At 49.0% G+C, this 17,562-nt stretch overlaps 1 protein-coding gene across 5 annotated transcripts in view; it reads left to right on the forward strand.

The window, feature by feature from the left end:
- Positions 1 to 17,334, forward strand: part of HIF3A (hypoxia inducible factor 3 subunit alpha) — a 47,790-nt gene extending 30,456 nt beyond the window's left edge. For 4 of the 5 annotated variants that reach the window (XM_054466280.1, XM_054466283.1, XM_063658921.1 and 1 more), the window contains 4 exons: positions 1,595 to 1,866; positions 3,672 to 3,789; positions 7,894 to 7,975; positions 13,439 to 17,334. In XM_054466280.1, coding sequence (XP_054322255.1) covers positions 1,595 to 1,866; positions 3,672 to 3,789; positions 7,894 to 7,975; positions 13,439 to 13,536 — 570 coding nt within the window. In that variant the 3' untranslated portion in view covers positions 13,537 to 17,334. Of the gene's footprint in view, positions 1 to 1,594; positions 1,867 to 3,671; positions 3,790 to 7,893; positions 7,976 to 12,138; positions 12,282 to 13,438 lie in introns of those variants that run through there. The other variant, XM_054466284.2, reaches the window with a different exon arrangement.
- The last annotated feature ends 228 nt before the right edge of the window (positions 17,335 to 17,562 follow it).

Raw genomic sequence — 17,562 nt, forward strand, 5'->3', positions numbered from 1 at the left:
CCCGAGACTTCTTACATCAGACACAAGTTTGAGGGTCCCCAGGGCCACCCTTACTTTAGACCAGCTGCCTACTAATGTGGAGATTCCCAGACTCCTGTAGACTCCCTCAGATTTGATAATTTGCTAAAAGTGTTCATGGTACTCAGAAAGTGCTATACTTAAGATTGTAGTTTTATTATAATGAAAGAATACAAATCAGAAACAGACAAAGGAAGATATTCATAGGTGGAATCTGGGACTGGAGGGTCCCAGATGGAAAGTTTTCTTCTCCTCAGCGACATGTTGTCCTCCCAGCATTGATATGTAGCAATATGTGCAGAGTAATGCCAACTCAGAAAGCTCACCAAAGCATCAGTGTTCAGAGTTTTTATTGGGGTTTCATTGCATAGGCATGATTGAGCAAATCACTGCCCATGTAATTGAATTCAGTCTCCAATGCTACCTCTGCCTTCCCTGGATCTGGCTGATTTTGTGTGGGCCAAAGCCCCAACCCTCTAATCACAATGGTGGTTCTTTCTGCATGGCCAGCCTCCATCCTGAGTTATCTCATTAGCAAAAACTATCTAGGGGCTCACCATGAGTCACCTGGTTAGCACAAACTATCCAAAGGACCCACAGTGAATAGCAAAGACACTGCTATCACTCAGAAAATTCTGAAGGTTTAGAGGTTACCTTCCAGGAACTGGGACAAAAGCCAGACCTCTCTTTGGGTAAAGTTAATTATTCACTACACAAGGAGGTTTAGAATCTTCAAAACCTTCAAGTACTGTCTCCTTCATGTTTAACATTTCTTCCTTTAGGAGAAATATTTTTTTATCTCTCTCTCCTCTTGCCTTTTACTATAAGTAACAAGAAGAAATCAGGCAGCCCTTTCAACACTGTGGCTGGGAATCTTAGCTGGATCACCTAGTGTATTTGTTATATTTTCTACTTTCCACATAACTGCAGGCAACAGTGTTGCTAAACTTTCAGCCACTACAGGAAAAAATTCTCTTTCCTCTGGTTTCCAATGATATGTTTCTCACTTATCTCTAAGCCCTCACTGAGTCTTCTCAATGTTCAGATTTTGACCAATGGTTTCTTTGAGGCATTTTGGTTTTGTTTTTGTTTTGTTTTGTTTTGTTTTGAGACAGTATTTCACTCTGTCACTCAGGCTGGACTGCAATGGTGTGATCATGGCTCACTGCAACCTCAAACTCCTGGGCTGAAACAATCCTCCCACCTCAGCCTCCTGAGTAATTAGAACTACAGGCATGGGCCACCACACCTGGCTAATTTTTTTCCTTTTTTGTGTAGGTGGGGGTCTCATTATGTTACCCAGACTGATCTCTAATTTCTAGCCTCAAGTGATGCTCCCGACTCAGCCTCCTAAAAGCTCTGGGATTACAGGTGTGAGCTACCATGCTTCTGACCCAGTTTAGGATTTCTCTAACGTGTTCTTCAGGGAGTCCTTATACCCATTTTACAGATGAGGAGACTGAAGCTCAGACTGTTGACCACAGGCACAGAACTCAGAAGTGGTGGTGCTGGGACTTCAGCCAAGGTCCCCCCAAGTCCAAGGCTCATCCTTTTACCTCCCTCCTGCTCTCCGCAGGATGCCGATGCTCTGGATTTGGAGATGCTGGCCCCCTACATCTCCATGGATGATGACTTCCAGCTCAACGCCAGCGAGCAGCTACCCAGGGCCTACCACAGACCTCTGGGGGCTGTCCCCCGGCCCCGTGCTCGGAGCTTCCATGGCCTGTCACCTCCAGCCCTTGAGCCCTCCCTGCTACCCCGCTGGGGGAGTGACCCCCGGCTGAGCTGCTCCAGCCCTTCCAGAGGGGACCCCTCAGCATCCTCTCCCATAGCTGGTGCTCGGAAGAGGTGAGCCACGGTAAACGGGGGACATCAAGGCAGCATCGCCTCACCCCGTCTTGCTCCTGCCTCCTGCTTCAGCCTCATCCCTCACTATTTCTCTAACCCTAATCTCTGCTCCAGCCAGGTCCTCAGTGGGCTCAGCACATGCCAAGTTTGTGCCAATCTCTATGCCTTTGCCTAGGCTGTACACCCCTTCTGGAGTGCCCTCCACTGCTCTCACTGTTTATCCAAATCCCACCTGTCAACCAGGGCTCTTTCCTTTGGAACATAGTTATATCTGATCTGGTGACAATTTTTGTCAGAGTTTAGAAGACATTACCGCAGTGTCAGAGAAACTATCTAAGCTGGGTGTGGTGGTGCATGCCTGTAGTCCCAGCTACTTGGGAGGCTGAGGTGGGAGGATCTCTTGAGCCCAGGAGATCGAGGTTGCAGTGAGCTGTGCTTGTGCCACTGCACTCCAGCCTGGGCAACGGTGAGACCAGAAAAAAAAAAAAAAGATAAAGAGAGAGAGAGAGTGGAGAGAGAGGAAGGAAGGGAGGAAGGAAAGAAGAAAGGAAGGAAGGAAGGGAGGGAGGGAGGGAGGGAAGGAAAGGAAAAAAGAAAAGAAACTGTATAGAACTAAATTGCAAGCATGTGCTTATTTCGAATCCAGAGTGGTCTTATCCTTTTGGATGCATCTTGGTATCTCCCAAGACTCCCAGCTTGGTACTGGCTATAAAGTGGGTACCTGATAAATACTTATTAAATGAGGGAGGGAGGGAATTATTAATGAATATAGTTGGCACTTTAATGGGTGGACAGGTGGATGGATGGATAGGTCGATGGAAGGACAGATGGATGGATGTGTAGGTGAAAGGGTGTATGTATGTATGTGTGTATGTGTGGATGGATGGATGAATGATAGATGTCTGGGTAGACAGAAGGATTGATGGATGGGTCAACGGATTGATGGGTGGCTGAAAGGAAGGATAGATGGTGGATGGATGGATGAATGGATGGATGGATAGTTGGATGGATGGTGGATGGATGGCAGATGGATGATGGATGGATGGTGGATGGATGGGTGGATGGATTAATCAATGGATTAATGGATGGATGCATGGATGATGGATGGATGGCGGATGGATGGATGGATGGATGGATGGATGGTGGATTGTTGGCAGATGGATGGTGGATGGATGGCAGATGGGTGGATGGATGGCAGGTGGATGGATGGATGAATCAATGGATTAATGGATGGATGGATGGATGGTAGATGGCAGATGGATGGCAGATGGATGGATGGGTGGATCAATGGATGGATGGATGGATGGATGGATGGATGGTGGATGGCTGGCAGACAGATGGTGGATGGATGGCAGATGGATGGATGGATGGATGGTGGATGGCTGGGTGGAAGGATAGATGGATAGATGGAGGACAACTAGGTGGATAAATAGGTGGATGAATGGATGGATGGATGGTGGATGGCTGGCAGACAGATGGTGGATGGATGGCAGATGGATGGATGGATGGATGGATGGGGGATGGCTGGGTGGAAGGATAGATGGATAGATGGAGGACAACTAGGTGGATAAATAGGTGGATGAATGGAAGGATAAATGGATGGAGGTTGTTTGGGTGGGTGGGTGATGGATCATTGGATAAATGAGAAGATGGATTGGTGGATGGATGGATGGACTGGTAGGTGTATGACTAAAGGAATAAATAGGTGCTCAGGGGAGTGAACAAATGCTCATCACCTGCTTACACTGTTATCCACACTTGCCCAGGTTTGCTGTGTCCTGAGATTCTTTCCTGTTTTCCTCCAGGACCCTGGCCCAGAGCTCAGAGGACGAGGACGAGGGAATGGAGCTGCTGGGAGTGAGACCTCCCAAAAGGTCCCCCAGCCCAGAACACGAAAACTTTCTGCTGTTTCCCCTCAGCCTGGTGTGTTGGGGGATTAATGGGATTCTCTAGCCCTCATTACCTAGCTGGCTTAAACCTACTGTTTTATAGATAGGAAACCAGAGAGGGGCAGGGGCTGGTTGAGGGTCATACAGAAAGTCAGTGGGCCAGCTGAGACTAAAGCTTGATCTTCTAGTTTCACTAATGGGTATTAAAAACCTCTGCAGTGAACTGAGATTGCGCCACTGCACCCCAGCATGAGCGACAGAATGAGACCTTGTCAAAAAAAAAAAAAAAAAACTCTGCAAATACATGTAAGATGGCAGTAAGTCAGCTGGGCGCGGTTGCTCACGCATGTGATCCCAACACTTTGGGAGACCGAGGCAGATGGATCACCTGAGGTCGGGAGTTTGAGACCAGCCTGGCCAACATGGAGATATCCCGTCTCTACTAAAAATACAAAATTAGCCAGGCATGGTGGCGCATGCCTGTAATCCCAGCTACTCAGGAGGCTGAGGCAGGAGAATCGTTTGAACCCGGGAAGAGAAGATTGCAGTGAGCTGAGATCGTGCCACTGCACTCCAGCCTAGGCAACAAGAGTGAAACTCCGTCTCAAAAAAAAAAAAAAAGGCAGTAAGTGCAAAGAAGGAAAAATTAAGCAGGCTAAGGGGAGAAATGGCATGCAGCTGGTATCTGCAGGGATCTTCTCTGCTCCCATGGGACCCCCTCCCCAAATTAGAACAGGTCTTGGCCTTGGATTACTAGTGCAGAGTTCAAAGTGCAGACACTAGAATCAGACTGACCTGGGTTCAAGTCCCAGGTCTGCCACCCAGTAACTGCCACCTGACCTTGGGCAGGTGACATCACCACGTGGAGCCTCAGTTTCCTCACACATCTCACGGGACTGCCATGAGGATTAAAGGAAATTAGGCCCTTAGCTGACACTCAGTGGGCTGACCATAAATGGTGTATAAAAACAAACCAAAGAGCCAGGCGCGGTGGCTCACGCCTATATTCCTAGCACTTTGGGAGGCCGAGGTGGGTGGATCACCTGAGGTCAGGAGTTCGAGACCAGCCTGGCCAACATGGTGAAACCCCATCTCTACTAAAAATACAAAAATTAGCCAGGCATGGTGGCAGGCGCCTGTAATCCCAGCTACTCTGGAGGCTAAGACAGGAGAACTGCTTGAACCCGGGAGGCGGAGATTGCAGTGAGCCGAGATCCTGCCACCGCACTCCAGCCTGGGTGACAAAGAGCAAAACTCCATCTAAACAAACAAAAGCAGCCTCCCCGCAGTATCCCTCCTCCAGTCTCTCCCCAGCTATTCATTCTGCACAACAGCAACCACAATACCCTTTTCAAAAGCCTAGGCCAGGTGCAATGGTTCCCGCCTGTAATCCCAGCACTTTGGGAAGCCAAGGCAGGAGGATCACTTGAGCCTAGGAGTTCGAGACCAGCCTGGGCAACATAGTGAGATGCTGTCTCTACAAAAAAAAAAAAAAAAAAAAGTAAAATTTAACCGGGTGTGGTGGCATGTGCCTGTAGTCCCAGCTACTCAGGAAGCTGCGGTGAAAGGATCACCTGAGCCTGGGAGGTCAAGGCTGTAGTGAGCCATGATCGTGCCACTGCACTCCAGCCTAGATGACAGCACAAGACGCTGTCTCAAAAAAATAAAAATAAAAAAGCCAGCCTGGACTATGTCACTTCTGCAAGGCCTCCCTCTAGGAACTTTCGTGGTTCCCTAGTGCTTACAGCAGTGCCCTGGTTCTTCACTCTGCAAAGGGTTGTTTGAATATGAGATATGGTTGATAATATAACAGTTTACAGGCCAGACGTAATGCCTCACGCCTGTAATCCCAGCACTTTGGGAGGATGAGGCGGGAGAATCACTTGAAGTCTGGAGTTCAAGACCAGCCTGGCCAACATGGTGAAACCCTGTCTCTACTAAAAATACAAACATTAGCCGGGTGTGGTGGTGCACAACTGTAGTCCCAGCTAAGGCACAAGAATAGTCTTGAGGCTAAGGCACAAGAATTGCTTGAACCTGGGAGGCAGAGGTTGCAGTGAGCCAAGATCACGCCATTGCACTCCTGCCTGAAGGACACGGTGAAACTCCATCTCAGAAAGACAAAAAAACCTCTCTCTCTATATATATATGTATATGTGTGTGTGTGTGTATATATATGCATATACGTATCCATATGTGTATATACATATATGTATGCATATACGTATACATATATGTATATACATATGTATATGCATATATGTATATGTATATATGTGTATATATATGTGTGTATGTATACACACACACACACACATATATATAATAGCTTACACTTATTAAGTGCCTACCATATGCCAGACACTGACTGCACTAAATTCATTGCATGATTAGCTTATTTAATCCCCACAACTACTATTGAAATGTTCTCGTTACTGTTATACACACTTACACAGAAGAAGTTAAACAACTGTATCAGAGTCTGCACAGGAAAGGTAGCACACTCAGAGGGAGTGTTGAGGAGAATTTAATAACAGGACTGTTGAAAAAGATGTTAACATAGTGTAGGGAAATCAGCAAGGCTGGTGCAGTACCTTGGGGCACAGCATGGGAAGTGGGCATCAGCCCTGGCCTGAAGGTGCAGCGCGGGGTGGTCACCGGATCCTGCAGCGAGTGGAGTCCAGCTAATGAGGGCTGAAACTTTCCATGGAGGGACACCGCCAACTCACAGAGAAGAATAAATACCCTACCTGCTGGTGTCTCCAACCAACAGGAACACACGGAGCAAAGTTGCACGCTGTTACGGTCCCTGTGCACAGGTCCTCGGGCGAAGGAGGAAGGAGAAGGGGGAATGAGGCTCTGGAGGAACACAAGTAGGATGACTGGACAGGGACTGACCCAAAGTCACATCACGAATGGATGGCCACTGGACCCCAGCAGCCCTTAACTACTGCACCATCTTGTCTTTGGATATATATATTTTTTCCTTTCTTCCTTCCTTTTTCTTTCCTTTCTTTCTTTCTTTTTTTTTTTTTTTTGAGACGGAGTCTTGCTCTGTCGCCCAGGCTGGAGTGCAGTGGTGCGATTTCAGCTCACTGCAAACTCCATCTCCCGGGTTCACGCCATTCTCCTGCCTCAGCCTCCCGAGTAGCTGGGACTACAGGCAGCTGCCACCACACCCGGCTATTTTTTTGTATTTTTAGTGGAGACGAGGTTTCACCGTGTTATCCAGGATGGTCTCGATCTCCTGATCTCGTGATCCGCCCAACTCGGCCTCCCAAAGTGCTGGGATTACAGGCGTGAGCCACCGCGGCTGGCCTCTTTTCTTTCTTTTTTGAGATGGAATCTCACTCTTTTTTGAGATGGAGTCTCACTCCAGCCAGGCTGGAGTGCAGTGGCATGATCTTGACTCACTACAACCTCCTCCTTCCAGGTTGAAGCAATTCTCCTACCTCCGCCTCCCAAGTAGCTGGGATTACAGACATGCGCCACCACACCCTGCTAATTTTTGTATTTTTAGTAGAGATGGAGTTTCACCATGTTGGCCAGGCTGGTCTCGAACTCCTGACCTCGAATGATCCGCCCATAGCCTCCCAGAGTGCTGGGATTACAGGCGTGAGCCACCATGCCCAGCTTATTTCATTTTTTAAATTTTTTGTAGAGATAGGGTCTCGTTATGTTGCCCAGGCTGATCTCAAACTCCTGACCTCAGGTGATCCTCCTACCTTGGCCTCCCAAAGCACTAGAATCACAGGCATGAGCCACTGCACTTGGCCTTATTTTTCTTTTTATTTTTTTTAGAGATAGGGTCTCTGTCACCCAGACTGGAATGCAGTGACATGATCATAGCTCACTGCAACCTCAAACTCCTGGTCTCAAGGGATCCTCTCACCTCAGCCTCCTAAGTAACTAGGATTACAGGCACATGCTACCACACCCAGCTAATTTTTAAATTTTTGTAGAGATGAGATCTCACTATCTTGCCCAGGCTGGTCTCAAACATTTGGGCTTAAGTGATTCTCCCAATCCTCTGTCCTCAGCCCCCCAAAGTGCTGGGATTACAGTCATCACGCCCGGCCGTTCCTTGGATACTAATGATGATAATGATGATGGTGGTGGCTTTGTCTCTCTCCCACAGAGTTTCCTTCTGACAGGAGGACCAGCCCCAGGGAGCCTGCAGGACCCCAGCACCCCACTCCTGAACCTGAATGAGCCCCTGGGTGAGTAGCAACCTGGGTATCCAGAGCCCCAGGGCACCCTCTCCCCTGGGAGGTGCGAGAGGGATGGAGCCATTCCAAAGGTGCTGGGGGACTATCAGTGCTTGGAGATGACCTTGGTGGAAACGGCAGCTCCTGTTTCTTCTCTCTTCTCATGGGCACTGTGGAGGAGAGAGGAAGAGAGACCCTAAGGGCGGCAGGGGCTCTCCAAGGCTGCCCTTTGGGGTGGAAGCTCGAGCCTAGGTCTCTGGAGCCTGCACGCCTATGATCACATTTATTTATTTATTTATTTATTTATTTATTTATTTATTTATTTATTTTTTGAGATGAAGTCTCACTCTGTCGCCCAGGCTGGAGTGCAGTGGCGTGATCTCGGCTCACTGTAACCTCCGCCTCCCGGGTTCAAGCGGTTCTCCTGCCTCAGCCTCCCAAGTACCTGGGATCACAGGTGTGCGCCACCACACCTGGCTAATTTTTGTATTTTTAGTAGAGATGGGGTTTCGCCATGTAGGCCAGGCTGGTCTCGAACTCCTGACCTCAGGTGACCCGCCCGCCTCGGCCTCCCAAAGCGCTAGGATTACAGGCGTGAGCCACTGCACCCAGCCTAAAAATGTTTTTAGATGAAAAAAAAAAATGTAAAGGAAATTTCTTCCCATGTTGCTATGGTGGTGATGCTGCTTCCCACAGCCCCTCCACAGAGCATGAGACAAGCTGTCATTTTCCAGTGCAGCTGTCAAAAGCCATAGCTTCATTTAAAACCTCCAGGTATCAGCCAGAGGGATCTTTTCAGAGCCTGGGTCTGATCCTGGCCCTCTTCTGCTCAAAACCCTTCTATGGCTCCCTAGTGCCCTTCAAAGAAACATCAAGCTCCTCACTTAGACTCAGATCCCTGCAGGGTCTGGTCTCTGCCACATCTCAGAGCACACTGTGCTCCACACCCTCTGTTTCAGCCACAGTCACTGTCGTTCGGTTTATTCTTTCCTTCGTGCATGTAACAAATATTTATGGAGCATGCAGTAAGCACCAGGCATGGTTCTAGGGGCTGGGGACTCACTGTGAACAAATTGTATAGAAATCTCTACCCTTGAGGAGCTGACATTCTAGTGCAGGAGACAGACCATAACAAAGAAACGAGTATGAGAAAGAGTGCAAGAGGGAGGCTGGGCACGGTGGCTCATGCCTGTAATCCCAGCACTTTGGGAGGCCAAAGTGGGAGGATCACTTGGGGCGAGGAGTTTGAGATCAGCCTGGACAGTATAGCGAGACCTTGTCTCTACATTGCCCTGTCGCCCAAGCTGGACTGCAGTGGTGAAATCTTGGCTCACTACAGCCTCTACCTGCTGGGTTCAAGCGATTCTCCTGCCTCAGCTTCCCAAGTAGCTGGCACATGCCACCATGCCCGGCTAATTTTTGTATTTTTAGTAGAGACGGCGTTTCACCATGTAGGCCAGGCTGGTCTTGAACTCCTGACCTCAGGTGATGTGCCTGCCTTGACCTCTCAATGTGCTGGAATTACAGGTGTGAGCCACTGCACCTGGCTGAAATTTTTTTTTTAATTGGCCGGGCATGGTGCTGCATGCCTATAGTTCCAGCTACTCTGGAGGCTGAGGTGGGAGGATCACTTGAGCCTGGGAGTTCACGGCTGCAGTGAGCTATGATGGTGCCACTGCACTCCAGTCTGGGCAACACAGCGAGACCCTCTCTCAAATAAAAAAGAGTGCAAGAGGGCGGGGTGAGTGTTTCATGCCTGTAATCACAGTGTTTTGGGAGACTATGGAGGGGAGGATCACTTGAGACCAGGGGTTCGAGACCAGCCTGGGAAATATGGCAAGACCCTGTCTCTACAAAAAATTTTTAAAAACCTGGTGGGTGTGGTGGCACGCACCTGTTGTCCTAGTTACTTGGGAGGCTGAGACAGGAGGATTGCTTAAGCCCAGGAGTTCGAGGCTGCAGTGAGCTATGACTGCACCACTGTACTCCAACCTGGGTGACAGGGTGAGATCCTGTCTCTATTTATTTATTTTCTTTCTCTCCTTTTTTTTTTTGAGGCAGAGTCTCGCTCTGTCACCCAGGCTGGAGTGCAGCTGCACGATCAAGGCTCACTGCAGGCTTTGCCCCTGGGTTCACGCCATTCGCTGGCCTCAGCCTCCTGAGTAGCTGGGACTACAGGCGCCTGCCACCTCGCCCAGCTAATTTTTTGTATTTTTAGTAGAGACGGGGTTTCACCATGTTGGCCAGGCTGGTCTCAATCTCCTGACTTCGTGATCTGCCCACCTCAGCCTCCCAGAGTGCTGGGATTACAGGCTTTCTCTTTTTTTTGAGAAGGGTCTTGCTCTGTCACCCAGGCTGGAGTGCAGTGGTACACTGTCAGCTCACTGCAGCCTGTGTGTCCCCAGGCTCAAGAGATCCTCCCACCTCAGCCTCCCAAGTAGCTGGGACTGCAGGTGGGCACCAGCACACTCGACTTTGTGTGTGTGTGTGTGTGTGTGTGTGTGTGTATGTGTGTGTGTGTGTGTTTAGTAGAGACAGAATTTCACCACGTTGCCCAGGCTGGTCTTGAACTCCTGAGCTCAAGCGATCCACTCATCTCAGTTTCCCAAAGTGCTGGGATTACAGGCGTGAGCCACCACACCAGGCCCCTGTCTCTATTTAAACAAACAGGACAGATGCAGTGGCTCATGCCTGGAATCCTAGCACTTTGGGAGGCTGAGGCAGGCAGACCACCTGAGGTGAGGAGTTCAAGACCAGCATGGCCAACATGGTGAAACCCTGTCTCTACTAAAAATACAAAAATTAGCCAGGCATGGTGGCAGGCGCCTGTAATCCCAACTACTCGGGAGGCTGAGACAGGAGAATCACTTGAGCTCAGGGGGCAGAGGTTGCAGTGAGCTGAGATCACGCCATTGCACTGCAGCCTGGGCAACACAGCAAGACTCTGTCTCAAAAAATAAAAATATAAATATAAACAAATGAACAAAAAAGAGTGGGAGATGAAAATAAGTGTAACAGGGGGAAATAATGCATGCAAGCAAAAAGGGTTTGGAGTGGGGGATTTCAGTTTTAAACAGTATGATCAGGGTGGTTTCATTGAGAAGGTGATAGTTGAGCAAAGACCTGGAGTGAGTCCTGACGATATCGGGGGGAAGACTGTCCCAGGCAGAGAGAACAGCAAGTACAAGGGCCCTTAGGTGGAGACTGTATCTGTCTTTTTTGGGGGTGGGGGGACAGGGTGGGTCTTGCTCTGTTGCCCAGGCTGGAGCACAGTGGTGCAATCAGAGCTCACTGCAGCCTTGAACTCCTGGGCTCAAGCGATCCTCCCATCTCAGTCTCCCGAGTAGCTGGGACTACAAGTGCGCTTCATCACGTCTGGCTAATTTTTTAATTTTTGTAGAGAAAGAGGTCTTGCTATGTTGCTCAGGCTGGTCTCAAACTCCTGGGCTCAAGTGATCCTCCTGCCTCAGCCTCCCAAAGTGCTGAGATTGTGCCTGGCTGTCTCTGTCTTATTTGGGGAAAAGCAAGGCCAATGTAGCTGAAGCAGAGAGGAGAGAAAGGTGAGGGCTGACTGCATGGAGCCTCTGTGGGGCATTGTGTTGGCTTTGAAGTCACCTTGCTTGAGGAGGCTGCCTCAGGGCCTTTGCATATCCTGATCCTGCTGCCTGGAATACTTTTCCCTCTGTTCTTCGCCATGTTACCACATCCTTTAGATCTGAAACCAAATATTACTCCTTACACAAAGCCCTCCCTGACTTCATACGCTCATGGTTTTTAACACTCCATAATTACACAGGCCTTTGTGTCATCATTTGATGACTGTCTGTCTTCTCCTTTGGGTATGAGACCTTCAAGGGAAGGGGCCAGGGCTGTCTGAGTCCCTGCTGTTCTCTTCTTTGTGCACATGGGTGGGCGGTGGCTAAGCACAGAGGAAGTTCTCAGCACATATTTGTGAATGAGGAGCTAAGATTCACGCACTCACGCCGTGCCTAGCTTTGTGCTAAATCCTGTGTGCACCTGATCCAATTGGCACTTCTCACTGGAGTGTCGGCCCCATAAGGGCAGGGAGATTCATCCATCCTGGTCACTGCTGTGTCTCTAGCACCTGGCACAGTGCCTGACACAAAGTAGGTGCTCAGTAAATGTGTTGGGTTTTTTTGTTGTTTTTGAGATAGGTTTTCCCTTTGTCACCCAGTCTGGAGTGCAGTGGCACAAACACGGCTCACCGCAGCCTCGACCTCCTGGGCTCAAGTGATCCTCCTACTTCAGCCCCCACAAGTAGCTGGGACTACAGCCATGTGCCATCATGCCTGGCTGATGTTTGTATGTTTTGTAGAGACGAGGTTTCACCATGTTGCCCAGGCTGGTCTTGAACTCCTGAGTTCAAGCGATCCACCTGCCTTGGCCTCCCAAAGTGCTGGAATTACTGGCATGAACCACCACACCCAACAGAAAATATGTTTTGAATGAATAAACTCTCATAAATGAAGTACATGTGAGTATCCTGGTTTCCCAAGTAACAACAGCTGACTTAACTGCTTTCTCACCAGTACTAGTTATGGTTCAAAACACCTTCCATGGATTTACTCATTTATTCCTCACAACAGAGGAGTAAATCAAGAGGGAGGTGCTGTTATTAGCCCGTCTTACAGATGAGGGAACTGAGGCACAGAGAGGTGAAGCCACCTGCCCCAGGTCACACAGCAAGTAAATAGCAACGCCTGGATTCAAACTAGGGCAGCATCTGACTCTGGACTCGGGTTCTTCACCACAGCCCTGAACACCCCAGAGAGGTTCAGAGAGCAGAACGTGCCCAAGATGTCACTGCCATTTGAGTCCAGGCAGGCCTGCCTCGCCACCCAGGCTTTTAACTGCCAGGAAGGGGAGACGGGTTGGTGTGGGATATGATGAGGTTCCTCCTCAAATAATCCGATCAGTCTTTTATTCTTTAATTCATAGTACCCCCCACCTTTTTCCCTTTTTCTCCTTTTTTTCCTTTTTGCCTTTGTTAAATGCCCAGACACGCCACAATACCAGGCATTATCAATACCAGCTCACATTCCTTTCCTTATTTAAAAAAAGGACTAACTTTCTAACTCATTACAGACACCCCTTCCCCTTTCCTCTCTGCTTTCTTTTACGTGCCCACCTTATCTAAAAAAAAATCAAATGTTTAGCCAACCGAAATTAGTTTAAATTGTATAACCCGACCCCAGCCAATAAAAAAAAAGTACAAAAACAAGACTTGCGTCAAAAAATAAAGGCTTTTGTGCCCCTTTGTTCCAGTGTGCTCTCATGGCAACTAGCCAAAGAGGCACCCCTCTGCGCAAAAGTAAAATTACTAAAAATCCTTTGTTCGAGTGTTCAATTTCCTTAAGATTTTAAACATTATTCCTAACATTGGGGTTATGGTTGTCCTCTGATTTATCTTTTGTCTTTTACCTTTCATTTATCATTTATCTTTCATCTTTGCAGGTCTGGGCCCCTCACTGCTCTCTCCGTACTCAGACGAGGACACTACCCAGCCCGGGGGCCCCTTCCAGCCAAGGGCAGGCTCAGCCCAGGCCGACTAAGCCAGCTCCTCTCCCCATCCGCCTTCTCCTCCCCGAGAAAGGACCTCAACCACACTCCAAGCCGGCAGCCAACGCACAGGATGGGGGCGCCAGGAGAGGGGCCCCTCTCTCCTCTATGTGCCCTCTGCCCACCTCGGGCCTACCTCAGCCCTCACCCCTCTTCCTGCTCCCAATCTGGGGGCTCTTTGGGGTGGTCTCAGCTCAGTGACCTCTGGGAGGGGGTCCCTGGCCCCCTCCTCCTTCTCTCAGGATTTCTCTTGGGGTTCTCAATACTTGGTTACCTCATTATCCCTTTCTCTGCCTCTCTCGGCTTTATTTCGGGGAATCAGGGGTGGGGAGGGTTGGGGGAGTCAGATCTGTGTTTCCAGGTTCTGGGGAGAACAATGATCCACAGGTCAACGTGATCACGTTTCCTTCTATCCTTCTTGTATTATTATTTTTATTTTTGTCAATTTCGTGATATGGTTTTTAATCATGATGAATTGCCTGGGGTCTGTAAGAATGTGGGACTCTGATCTTCCCCCCTCCTCAGGTGTCAGTGCGGGGAGGCTCTGGGCCAGACCTCACCCCCAGCGACTTCCCAAGCTGCCCGCCAGCTCTGCCTGCCCCTTGCGCTCTGGGCTTCCTGCTGCCCCAGCTTTGCCTGGACACTGACTTCATTCATGGTCCTCCTACTTCAGGGGCAGCCTCCCAGTTCCTTTGCTTCCAAACTGTGCAACCTCCAACCTGCTCCAGTTCCAGATTGTATAACCTCTGACCTGCACTGGTTCCAGACCACACAACCTCCAATGTGGTCTGCTTTAGATCACTTTCTTCTTCTTCCTTCTTCTTCCTCTTCCTTCTCTTCCTCTTCCTCTTCCTCTTCTTCTTTTTTTTTTTTGAGACAGAATCTTGCTGTGTCACCCAGGCTGGAGTGCAGTGGTGCGATTTCAGCTTACTACAGCCTCCGCGCCCTGGGTTCAAGTGATTCTCCTGCCTCAGCTTCCCAAATAGCTGAGACTACAGGCATGTGCCACCATGCCCGGCTAATTTTTGTATTTTTAGTAGAGATGGGGTTTCACCACGTTGTCCAGGCTGGTCTTGAACTCCTGACCTCAAGTGCTCCACCTGCCTCAGCCTTCCAAAGTGCTGGGATTACAGGCGTGAGCCACTGCACCCGGCTAGAACTCACGTTCTCCAAATCCCACTGCTTCAAATTTCACCATCTTCAGCTCTTTCTAGTTCTGGACCTCACCAGCCTCTCATTCTGCCTGTTTTCAAACCTCACGATCCCCAAAAATTGTCTGGTTCTGGGCCTCACAACCTCTAACTCCCTCTGGCTCTACAGTCTATGACTACCAGATTCTTTTGGTTCTAGAATTCACTAACTTCCTCTGATTCTAGACCTCTTCCTATAAATTCATCCTTCTTGTTTTAGATCTCACACCCTCCAACTCCCTCTGGTTCCAGATCTTATACTCAGTGATTTCCTCTGGTTCTGGACCCCACAACTCCAAGCTTCCTGTTGGTTCCAGTTCTCCTGATCGGTAATACATTTGGTTCCAAATCGAGACCTCTTAATCTCTCTCTTTTTTTTTTTTTGAGACACAGTCCCACTCTGTCACCCAGGCTGGAGTACAGTGGCGCAATCTCGGCTCACTGAAGCCTCCACCTCCTGGGTTCAAGCAATTCTTGGGCCTCAGCCTCCCAAATAGCTGGGATTACAGGCGTGTGCCACCATGCCCAGCTAAGTTTTATATTTTTAGTAGAGACAGTGTTTCACCATGTTGGCCAGGCTGGTCTTGAGCTCCCGACCTCAACTGATCCACCCGCCTCAGCCTCCCAAAGTGCTGAAATTACAGGAGTGAGCCACCATGCCTGGCCAGACTTCTTAATTTCTAAATCACTTTTGTTTTAGACCTTATGAGGCTCAGCTTATTCTTCTGCAGTTCTCTATAACCAAGACTCATTTTCTCTCATCAAAGACAAGTACAGAGAGTTTGATGTGTTTATCTTTGTTTCTTCTTCTTCTTTTCTTTTTTGAGATGGAGTCTTTCTCTGTTGCCCAGGCTGGAGTATAGTGGCGCCATCTAGGCTCACTGCAACCTCCGCCTCCTGGGTTCAAGCGATTCTCCTGCCTCAGCCTCCTAAATTGCTGGGATTACAGGAGCCCACCACCACATCCTGCTAATTTTTTGTGTATTTTTTAGTAGAGACGGGGTTTTGCCAAGTTGGCAGGGCTGGTCTTGAACTCTTGACCTCAGGTGATCCACCCACCTCAGCCTCCCAAAGTGCTGGGATTACAGGCATAAGCCACCGTGCCCGACCCTGTCCTTATCTTATAATAATCAGTTCTTCTAGAACCAGACGACGCTCTAGTTCTCTTAGATTCTGAACCTCATGACCTGTATCACTCACTAGTTCCAGACTACACAACTTCTAGAAGGTGCATCTCCAGGGTCCTCTGATTCAAGATCTGGTGATCTGCTGTTTCTCTGGTTCTAGAACTGACTTACAAGTGCCTTCTGATTCTAGACCTCATTCCGTAAGTTCCCTTGGCTCTAGACTTCATCATTTCCAGCTCCTCCTCACTCAAGATCTGACTCCAAATTACCCTGGGTCTAGAATTCAGACTTCAAATATCTTCTGATTTTAGACTTTGCCTTATACATTTCTCTGGTTTTAGATCTTACCACCCTCAACTCCTTCTGATTCTAGATCTTATGGTTCCAAAATCTCTCTGGTTCTAGAATTCAGATTTTAGGCTTTTGTTTTTCCTTTTTTTATTAAAAAAAAAAATAGAGACAGGGTTTCGCCATGTTGCCCAGGCTGGTCGCGAACTCCTGAGCTCAAGCAGTTCTCCCTCCTTGGCCTCACCAAAGTGCTGGGACTACAGGCATGAGCCACGGAGCCCAGCCAGGCTTTTTCTAATTCTATGCCTTATTCTATAAATTCCTCTGCTTCTAAGCCTCACAGCTTCCAACTGCCTTTGATTTCAGATCCAAATTCCTCTGATTCTATAATTCAGCCTCCAAATGCTTCTGATTCTGGAATCTAGACTTTTCCCTAAGGATTCCTCTGGTTCTGAATCTTATAACCTCAACTCCCTAATTCCAGACCCCACCCTCCTAAATCTATTCTGGGCTTCCCACCCCACTGAACTTACCCAATTCCTTCTTTCAGTCTTAAGTCTTCCCATTCTAGACCCCTACCCTCTAGGCTGCGCTGGTCCTGGTCTTCATGCCTCTCCATTCTCATTGCCTACAATCTCTGTGCCCCAGAACCCCTTCCACTTCCCACCCCAGCCCTCCAGACATGCACTTACCTTGACTTTACCCCACATGTTTGGGGCACCTGGGGCTCCCTCACCCCTTGGGTGGTTTGCAATCCAAAGACTTCTCCAGCTGCACAGGCACATGCACAGGCACGGCACTGTCTGCATATTGCCGGGTGAGGAGAGAGGCCAGGACTGCTCAGCTCTCTGCCACCATCTATGTGCCTCCCTTACCCCCCAGCTTTCTTTCTTTCTACAAATGGTGCTACTCTTGGTCTCCCACAGGAAAAGGCCTCTCCCTTCTTAGCCCCATTTACCCCCTTTGTGGAAGGCACTGCTCACTCTGTTTTGTCAGGGGGTGGCCTATCCAGATCGGTGCTATGGGGGGGTCCAACCCCTCCCTCCTCCCTCTGGAGGTGATGTGGGCCCTCAATGGAGGGAATTGTGCTGGGCTAGGGAAAGGGGAGGGACTAGACCGGCCACACTGGCTGTGAAACTCACCAATCTCTATACACCATAAAGACCTCACCTTGGTAGGCACCAGAGCTCTGTGTGTTGACTCATCTTTTGGATCTCCTCTGGGAGTGTGGGTGCACTGGTGGCTGAGTGTCTTTTTTTTTTCTTTCTTTCTTCCTTCCTTCCTTCCTTCCCTCTCTCTCTTTCTTTCTTTTCTTTTCTTTTTTTTTTCTTGGAGTCTCACTCTGTTGCCCAGGCTGGAGTGCAGTGGCACAATCTCTGCTCACTGCAACCTCCACTACCCAGGTTCAAGCGAT

This window comes from Pongo pygmaeus, chromosome 20, assembly GCF_028885625.2.
Source record: "Pongo pygmaeus isolate AG05252 chromosome 20, NHGRI_mPonPyg2-v2.0_pri, whole genome shotgun sequence".
Lineage (NCBI taxonomy): Eukaryota > Metazoa > Chordata > Mammalia > Primates > Hominidae > Pongo > Pongo pygmaeus.